General features: G+C 31.7%; 1 protein-coding gene across 1 annotated transcript; it reads right to left on the bottom strand.

The window, feature by feature from the left end:
• Positions 1–293: 293 nt before the first annotated feature.
• LOC132716283 (protein Wnt-4-like) lies at positions 294–7,967 on the bottom strand. The gene is made up of 4 exons (XM_060699518.1): positions 7,584–7,967; positions 3,226–3,491; positions 1,607–1,881; positions 294–1,084 (listed from the first exon to the last, which is right to left on the bottom strand). Exons 1-4 carry the CDS (start codon positions 7,649–7,651, stop codon positions 623–625), a joined length of 1,071 nt encoding a protein of 356 aa, XP_060555501.1. The 5' UTR covers positions 7,652–7,967; the 3' UTR covers positions 294–622.
• Positions 7,968–10,869: the final 2,902 nt, after the last annotated feature.

Below are 10,869 nucleotides of genomic sequence, written 5' to 3'. Positions count from 1 at the left end.
TTTAGACAACATCAACCAGTGTAATTTGCAATGAAATGGTGTACCTCGGTTCACAAAAATAGCACTACATGTGTTTCTATATGCCATTTCATTCACAACAGTGTCATTACAACAAACCTATAATTTTGGACCAGTTGGAAGACTAATTATTTTCGGCCTAGGTCGGTAATTATCCTTTAACAGCCGCTGAGTCACTGAAGAACAAGTCAAACAGGCTTTAATGGTGTATAAACACCATTTTCTATGTACATTATTCTTGTTCCGTGCACGTTACAGGCTATTTTATTTATATAAAAAAACAACACAACAATAACGTGCGTTTAACATAGATAAACTTTCAAACAAAAATATAAATAAATCACTGTTTAATACACAATATTAATGAAAGTAATTTCGTGTTAAGTTTACCCGTTGCGTACATAGTTCAATAACAGTTCCATATCACAGTTGGAAGGGAGGGTCCCTATCGCCCCCTTTCAACAATCTAAGAAGCACATTGGGTGTGGTTTATTTTTTACGATTCCAATATTACACCATTGTCAATGAGTTGATGAAATCAGTTTTTCATTTTACTGCATAGCAATGAATAGTTGGACACCGTATGTAGTGTTTTTGGTCACTTTTAATTACAATAATGAAGTTCCTTCACGTGCCGACACTTCTGACATTCCACTCTACAGCACCAAAAAAACTTACAATCACAGTCTTCTGAAAATTCTTTTACTATCGTGTAATATCCCCTACCACAACACATAAGATTACAACCATCTAAACCATAACTGTCTTTCTTACACTCGCGTCCACGTGTACCCAATGACCCGAAAACTGGATTTGGCTCACAAAAGTCCGGTGAATTCTCAAGATAAACTAAGTCTTTTCTAGTAGGTCGTTTCATATCTCGGCTGATTGGGCGTAACTTAGATCCTCGTCTGTTGATCTTCATTAAACTAGCGCCGTCGAATTTCTCCTTCAAAGCTGAACCAATGGCGCGAAAAGGACGCATCTTTCTCCAGCATATCTTGACGGAACAAGATCCGGACACGCCGTGACACTTACAGACCAAGTCAACCTGTTTCTTAGCGATCTGAAATACAAAGAAGTTGTTTGAAAAATAACAGATTATAGTAAAATAATACGAAACATGTAATGAATTGTTTTGTAATTTCATATGAAAAACTTGTATTATTTTTCTTTCACAGCCCATATACTTCCGGACCATTCATAATTATACTCGTCGTTTTTATTGTACAACCGTGACGTTTATTTAATTTTACACACACGGTTGCTGTCAATCTATAAAGAAATCACATTTATTTCCTTTAAAAAGGGAAGTTTGCTGTATTATAAATTCGTTATATAGATTCCTGACAGGTTATATGACTGTATATAAACGGCTGTTTGCAAATGTAACCCTATTATAATACATTTGTTTTAAACGTTATGGAATACAATATTATTTTGTTCGAAATTCAAACCGGCATTTTTATACTTTTATTGGTACTCTTAAATCAATCAGATGTAAGCAATTTCCGGAACTTTATTCGTTTAAATATATTGTATTGCTACCGAATGACATCAATAACTTGTTGAAAATTGGTATACTTACAAGTCGGCCAGCTTTGTTGTTCCATAGATTCATCAGACCAAATTCGTTTTTATCTTGAATCTGCTCTTTTGAGTCGACAAATTCCTCGGAGAATTTAGCGCCATATTGAAGATTCTCCGAACAACCACCCCACTCAAACTGGCCCTCGGTTTCTTGTTTACGGACGGTGTCGTCACAACCGCAGCCGACCAATGTCCCTTGTGCGCATGCTCGGGTAACGCTGTACATTACGCCGGCAGACGAAATGGAATAGATGTAGGCAGTCTCACGACTCTCTGAAATAATAAGAAAATAACATTTATTATGCGAATTCTTCAATGCAATCAAAACATATTTGAACAGAAAACAGTCGCCCGCAGTAATAAGTCAAAAATGTTGCATTTATATACCATCGGGCATTGATAATAAATTCGGACAGCGGTATTTCTTTTGGGCATGTGTGAATAAACTAAGATACCCTTGTCATTTACAATACGATAATTGGTTGATCTAAGGTTACTAACTAATTTTCCATTGATAGTACCCTTTTTATTGCAGAAATCTCAAATTACAACGGGCACAAACAATTTGATATATTTGTGTTTTCAAATCACCATTGAGGAAAGCGAACTTTATCCTGGTCTTAACATAAATTCATTAAGCATTTGTCAATCACTGAACAAACAGACGTGTATCTCTTAGGGTACAGAATGGGGTAACGCAAGCATCATGGAGTAGGGCCGTCTTAACTTAGATTGGCATCCCCAAACTTCAACCTAATATTAAATTCTTACAGTATTCTATAGATGAGGAGTTTGTACTTGTTTTTATCATCACATAATTGGAAGCTGTCTTTACTGTACTATAGAAAGTACAGGGATCATATTTCGGACGTACCCATTGACTATCTAGTTGACATCTCAATAAATAGTTCGAAAATTAGAGGCCACACTGCCTTTGATCACGTCTGCATAGCTGTCATTAATTAACTTCATAACCACGAATGCAAAAGGGAAAAAACACATGTTTCTAATGTTTCGGTTTTTTTGTCTTATTACTGTATTCGTTAAGAATAAATAAACTTTTTTTTTAATTCTGTCATTTAGGAAATCCGTTTGGCTTCTTTACAGGAGTAGATTCGTACTCAACGGGAGTAAAATAAAATATATCAAAATATCAAAAATCAATTACGCATGCCCCAGTTATAAACTAAGATTGCTTTGCTCTAGTGAAAATTATCACTCTTGTGTCAACAGGTTATCAAAAACTAATCTTAATACAGATTCTTTTTAAATCTACCGACGTGCTTCTGCTTAGATTTTGGTCATTTTGCTAATCTTTCGATTGATGGTTTGTTAATATAGTCTAAACATATTTATAATATTTGTTTACATAGACTGTTACAAGCTAATTGTAAAGAATGTTTACAGCATGTGGCTCTTAAGCCCGTATCTTTACACCCTGAACGGATCGTTTACACACGCTGTGTCCATGCTGTAACTACAATATATCATAATATAGTCCGGGAGTTTCATGTCACTCCTTTTTTATATAATCAATGAATGAAATATTCAAGTATTTTTTTTAAAATGTGGTAGCAATTTATCAAAGAATAATATTAAATATCGTTGTGTACTTACTTATCTTGATGACGTTGCCGAAGACGTCAGTGTTGTTGAACGTTGTACAGTTCCAGCGACGCCCGTTGAACTGGTACTTGCATTCTTCTATACCCATGGAGGCCCCCGCACTAATCACGTCGATCAGTCGTTTCTCTTTAGCGCAAAGTTCACGTTGTCTAGGCTCTAGGTACGGGGAGTTATCACATTTCTCGTTGTCGTTCACTGATGACGTTTGGCGCGTGTCACGTGATAGACTAGCAGACGTGCCGAGAACACCAAGGTACCTACAAGATATAAAATAAAAATATTTAATATATTTTTCTAAAAAAAAAAGATAAATAAAAAAATGAATGCGATCAGTGATTCACCAAAAATGAACAGACGGTAAAAAAATATTTCATTGAACGAAAATGGGAAAAGTCAGACAGAATTATCTACGAATGGCATAACTGTACAAAAATTCTATGGTTGTTCTACAAGTGCCAGGAACGAATCAAAAGCAATGGGAAAACATATTTATCATACTCGAGGGAGGGTCGGTTCCATCTACACAAATATCACTTATAATTGCCTATTAGTGAAGAAAGATTAGAAATTAAAAAGGTACACGTGATGATAAGCGTTTGTCTAGCTCGGAGATGCCGTTAAAACAAGGAGCAAATAACTTAACAATTCTAATAGATTCTCTTCAATGGAGAAACATCTGTTAGTAAACAAGATCTCTTATTCTAGGTATATATAGAAACGAACAACATTGTTAAGTTACATAGAATCGTCTCCGTTTCTATTCTATTTCATAATAAAGACCACATGAATCATGCGATCCTTTTTTCAGTTATTTTCATCGGTTTATATGAACTTAAGTAATACTATTTTTAAGTTTAAAAAATTAAAATACATAGCATTTGCCATTCAAGAGAAGGTAAACTTCTTATTTTCTAAAAGTGTAGTACTTGACTAAATATTTGAGAACACAATTATGTTTGGTTTAACGATTAAATACGTCTTTGATGTATAAATGTAACTTGGGTTTTTAATGCATATTGTCATATCGATCATATTAATTGTTTTCCTATTTTTATTTCTCAAATTAATTATTCATGCACTTAACTGGATAATTCTAGTACATGACATGAACGTATCATCACACCGAGTAATGAATAGTTTTGTGAATATATATTAGTCTGTCGCAACAAATGAAGAATAGTTTTGTGAACATATCATCTAAACAAGAAAAAAGCGCATGAAGAAATTTATAGTTTTGTGAGCATTTAACGCCAAACTAAACTAATCGTTTCAAGGCTATGTTTATATCAAGTCAATGAGTATTTTCAGAGTTAATGGAAAGGACAAGGGCCCGGGCGTGGTGGATGCTGTTTTGAGTTATGAATCTTAACTTAAACCTTAAAAGATGCCAAAGTATCTTGATGTTATATTTCATTTCATCTGTATTCAAATAATGTACCAATGTATATCTGTTGTTACGAATTTTCTTTATTATTTGTTCATATCTAACACTATGTAGAGCAAACTTTAATAATTTTCACTAATTGTTGTGCCCGATCATCTTGCCAAACTTGGTAAAACGTGGCGGTCTTATTGAGCATAGTCCTGCAAAAATTATACCCTGCATGGTGAATTGAAATCTTTGAGAGAGAAATACTGTTTAGTAAAATTGAGTAAACAGTTACTAGTTATGTATCTTTCTGAGTCAATAGTCAATGTTTACGTTGCTTTTCGTTCTTTTATATACTTTTCTTTTGACTTGAAAGTGACCAAGGGTCTAAATATCTTAAATAAATAAAAGTGTGTTTCTATACTTTCACTAAAGCTTGCTAAACAAAACTGATAAATGTAACACTTCCATGGTAATCCATTTTCATTATAAATGCTATCGTAAATTCTTTTCTTAACTTTTAAAATCCGGGGACATTCTCGGGGCCTTTGAACTAGTAATGACGGTCCTTTGTGACAGCAGATGAAGGGTACAAAAGGACCGGATTATCATAATCTAGCTGAGTAGTGTCAACAATAATCCGTCCATTTTCGTTACTTATGTCACACACTTTCACTAAATGCCACTATTTTTTTCTCACGCATATAAGAAAAGTTCCTGTACAGGTAATTGTTTACTGTTTTAATGAAAGAATGGGAAGTACAGTATTTCCTGGGAATCAATACATAAGTGCTTTAACCCATTTTCAAATTTGCAAACCATCTGCATTGCGTCTACGGAAGTTTGATGTTATATACCTGTAAACGCAGACGATCGCTAATTCCAAACAATTGAAAAATCTACTTGCTATTTGAACATCACATTAAACGTAATCTGCATTATCGAATGTTGTTTTTCTTGTATTAAGTATCATCTTTAAAATCACGGTGATGGGAATAAATTAGGCAATTTATTCTATTTATTCTATACTTTATTTACGACGGTGTTATAATCATATGACATATATACATAAATAAATTATATGCAGGTTTTTACATGATAAGCAGAAGACATTTATAGTCCATAAAGCCCTTTGTTATCTGTAGAGGATGCCTGGTTCATTTCAGTGAGAATTTATAAGCAATCTCGTGCATATAAAACAATCGTTAACTAACATCGCTTTCAACATTTTTACATGATCCATACATTACCAAAAATGAGCGACAACAAGAGAAGAAAAAAAATCCCGAAAAGAAACAGTGTTAGCCTACTTTGTAGTCGACATAACAAGTACACTTTGACCTTTTATTTTAACCATGCTTGTAGTTTTGTTGAAACACCATGGACTTTGCGCTCAATAACAAACATATCTTGTTTAAAATTCCGTGATGATTTTTTTCTTTTCATTTTTTTTTAATGTAAAAGCGTATACGATAACATGATACAATAAAGTGATATTTTTCGCTTAATAGATATCAAAACATAAATTTATCATTCTATACTCAATCAATTTGGGTTTTCATATACCTAGTAATTTCATACGCCGATATTATAAGTTAGATACATTAATAAACGAGTGTATTTAATTGTAATATACTGTATCACATTATAACAATTTTGTAACAATTATATAAAATGGTAGCTGATGTCTGTTTTATTTAATCATTATTATTGCACCATTGTCAAGTATTTTATTCAGATAAATTTGTTAAATTGTTGCACATCTTATAAATAGAAAGAAAAAATATATGATTCTGTTAATATATTCATAATTTTACTTTCTCTGGTCATATGTTGATATTTAAAGCTTTGTACGTGTATTATGTTTAGGGCAATAAAGATTTTGAATCGAAATGAAACTGATTGAAAATTCATATGTTCAAAATTTAAAAAGTAGCAACTAATTAGTGAAATGCATAATATATGAGCTGGTTTAGAAAAGATCGAACATTTGCTTGCTATGTCCCGACGTCTCCTAAATTTATCACCTTATAAAAACAAAGAAGCCGTGAAAAGGTTTGAAGTAGACCGTCAAAGTAACATATTGATTTAGCTTTTTGACTAGGCACCGTATGTTTGCCAAAAAATATAATAGCCCACGACAAACATATCAATTATAAATTAACCAAACGGTGAACATGATTAACATATGGGTTATCTTTGATCTATTGATCAATTAATTATCACTGATTGAATTTAACCACAAGTATTAGTTTGTTTGTAACAGTTAATCCAAAATAGATCAAACATAATCAAATGAGATAATCCCGAATCTAAAAATTTCTACGGTAATTATTTTCCCGTTTTTAATAAATATTTATTTTACATTAAATGTTAAATATTAATTCTGAAACATGTATTTTACAAATAACTATTGTTTTTGATTTTATTGATATTTTGTTCACTTGATTTAAAGTTTTGAATATTTCATGTGTGTGAAATTTCATTCATTTTTTAATACATAAGTTGTTGAAAAAAGTGGACCATGACAACCAAAAAACAAGAAACTTGTTAATTACAAAAAAGTAAGATATTCCCTATGTTGTAATAATTACATGTACAATATACATTTTAAAATATTCATTCGTTTTAGGCATTTCCAAATATATTAGTAGTAAAAATTTACAAGTTTAATTAAATTCAAAATTTCAATATGCTATTATTTTGTTTTAGTTTTTTTTCTTTCCAATGTTGAATTCATTATTTCAACACCCAGTTTGGGGTATTAAGTAATCAAGAACAAATCAGTAAGTTATATATTTTTATTATGTAATAAAATAAGGTAACCGCAATGTATGGCATAAATGTGTTGACAGCTACGTAGGAGGCATTAATGTACAATTTCTTTTGTAATATTTGGCAGACACAAACAAACAAAATTCATTTACTTTCAACGCAAGTACTAGATTTTTTTTCTAAAAAAAATATTAACCACACTTACCACCATGATGCTGCTGAGATCTGGATGTGAGCGAGTAAAATCCACATGCACAACACCCGTAACTCCATACTGTCTCTATATTTTTAATTATTACTAATAAGTCACACAGTAGAATATAAACTCAGTCAATTTATGAATCAGCAAAATAACTTTAAAGGTATTAAAACCTTAACACTGTTGAAACAAGTTGGTATTTGAGTGTATCTTATACCACTAACGATTTAAACACTTCGTAAACTTCACTGTTGAATCAATCAAAAACTTAATTGATAAAAATATCAGTAATCCAAATACAGTCACAGAGTTTAATTATAAAATAATAACTGATAATGTACACATTCGAAATGGGTTTAACCGTAGAAAACAAGAGATGGTGTAAATATAGGAATCCGTTTTACTCAACTGCGGCGTTCGAAGCGTGACGGCTGATTTCATTGGTTACAGGAAATTGATGTGTGACGTCCGCTAGCCAATGGCTATTTTCATTTTGGATATAGTTTTTCGTCTGTCAAAAATTAAAAGGTTTTAGCACGCTTGAATGCATTTTTCAAATCGCGCGTAAATTTGAAGAAAGATTGACCGCGGTTACAAAAACAAAGTTAATCAATTGTTAGCTTTTAAGATATTTTATTCAATAGAACGACCATTTATGTCGACAAATACTTTGATTAAATAAATTATCATATTCTTACTTAATCAACACAAAGCACATATACATACAGTAAAATATCGTTCAATTTTGTTGAAGAATAAACCGACTTGTAAATTGGTTTTATATGAAATTTTAACAGTAGCCGTTAGAAAAACAATTTATGCATTCAAATAAAAATTATTTCTATCGAGTTAATGAAAAAATGTGTAGTGCTGATGACATATTTTAACATGAACCGCAATTTTCCCACACACAAAAAAAAAGGCAAAATGAGGGAGCCAACTGTATCAAACCGCTTCCAATAACATACATGAATTATCCCCTTGAAATGTACTATGTCAAAATGTATTTTAACATTTTGATTATTAAAAAATATTTTGCTCCACCACCCTTATAATTATGATTGAACAGAACAGAATTATTTTTTTCACGTGACTTGTTCATGGAACGTCTTATAAAATACTTATTAATGCAGGGAATGTAGTGCTTAAAACAATTGCATATAAAATGAAATAAATCAAAAGTTGATCTGAAATAATAATTGGCATAGTGATTTTAGACATGATTTTAAAAATATATTACGATTCAGGGGTTTCATTTTTTTTAAATTATCCAAAATCCACGTTCTAGTAGTGATGACTTTTCTTCAAGTTACGTCTGCGTATAAAGCTAACAATTTCGTTACAGCAACTCAATAAATCTATTAGATATTCGGAGTTATAAGATAATATCTTTTCATATTATCGTTTCATAATAATTCTAACAAGGGTATTTATATCTGAAATACTACATGTTTTCGAATGTCATCGTTTCCACCATTACCATAATTAAGACTTCAAAATATTCACAGCGTTCAATAAATCAGCTAGAAATATTCGTTCTAAATACTTTTATCTAAACACATGAGTGCCAAAGGCTAGCTTCACGTCAAAATAACTACCAAACGTGCAAAGAAAGCTGATTGTTTTTCTACATTTACTTATAAAACTGACACCTTGTTTTTACTCCTTATTCAATAATTCATGTTGTTGTCAATATGTATAACAACATTTATTTAGATACTAGCTGAACGGGTTAACGGAGGAGAAAATAATGGCAACAGATAGAGAAGATTTTAGTAAATGTACCCAGAAACAAAAGTCATTCTGTCTGACGTACTAGTATATGTTTCTGCTCTAAAATCATTCCTTTTTTTTGTCAAGTTATCAACTAATGATTGTATTATCAGTGCAGAAAACAAACATACAGACGACCAATGTATACATGTATGTTCCATAAGGACAAATACGTAGAAATAAATAGAAAAATGAATAAATGCAACAGTTGATAATATGTTTACTTTACTGTTGACAAATAACGTAAATGGCCAAAAGGAGCAATATTCACCATACCGGAATCTACAATTTGTCTAGAAAGGCATTGATATTTGAATAATTCCTTTTGTAAATTTGTTCAATAGAGTGAAATAAGAATCCCTAAAGAAAGCCCAACACGGCACAATTGAAAATGTTGCAGGCTCGGTTTGATTGAGCCTGTTCATGGACGGTACTGTAAAGTAGATATGATGCATCAAATCAAAGAAAGCATATGTATATATATAGATATTACATTATAGACAAACATTTATATATTTGTATGCCAATTCCAACTGAAAGGATACTTAGTAAGGTATTGACATAGCAAAGGTAACAGCCGATAGGGTGTTTCTTTACCTTTTACGATGCTGAATGCATAGTTTGACCATTCAATTAAAATTTGGACTGAGAAGAAAAACATAAAACATTCGATGTAAACACCAATGGTGTGTAATGATTATCATTGAATGATGATAAAGTACAGTGGATTAAAACAAATCAACATTCTTTCACCCCAGATTAATGCTGAATTACGGAGGCACAATTCAAATGAAATGAGAGTGGTGCAAGATTGAAAATTGATTGTCACTTAAATATTTATGTATCATATCTTCATATTAAAGTCTCTGTTGATATAAGATTTTTCTAAATCATCCATAAATAAGAAACTATGTTTGTTGCTGCTATGCTTTTTGCTTAGATTGAGAACGATATTGTCTGTAACCTTACGAAAACTGTCATCAATCGGAGACCATAAATCATTGATATTGGTCAGAAAAGTATAAAGTTAAAAAGAAAATGGTCAAATGTTATCTTTGTATAAACCAGACTGTTACCCTCGGGATAGGGTATTGGGCGTAGAGTAACAAGAAAAGGGAAGATCCCATCTTGTACAAGAATAGGAAAAGTTAGATATCGGTGCACTGATAACATCGGGCAATAAAGTTAAAATCTCTGATTGTTAGAAAATTAGCGATGTGCATTTGATATGATATAATTTATACGTTAAGTGAGAGGTTTTATTACAGGGCAGTGATTTCCCTGTCCACTTTTCCCATGTGTTTGTCTTGTTGATGTAGATCTTAACAACAATTAACGTTAAGGCATTAAAACTTTATCGGTTGCTTTAATATTACCGAACCTAAAAATATCGAAATCCTACAAAGAAAATGTATCTGCAGCATCATAAAAAATAATTTGTTTTAAACGTAAAGACCGGCTACAATTAACAATTAATTACAGAATAGATCTTTTTTATCTTTCGTATAAATTTCTTCTA

The sequence above is a fragment of the Ruditapes philippinarum genome, unplaced genomic scaffold (genome assembly GCF_026571515.1).
Source record: "Ruditapes philippinarum isolate M1 unplaced genomic scaffold, ASM2657151v2 ctg154_1_1_1_1, whole genome shotgun sequence".
Classification (NCBI taxonomy): Eukaryota; Metazoa; Mollusca; class Bivalvia; order Venerida; family Veneridae; genus Ruditapes; species Ruditapes philippinarum.
Note: the sequence above shows the minus strand (reverse complement) of the source record. Positions and strands in the feature narration are given on the sequence as shown.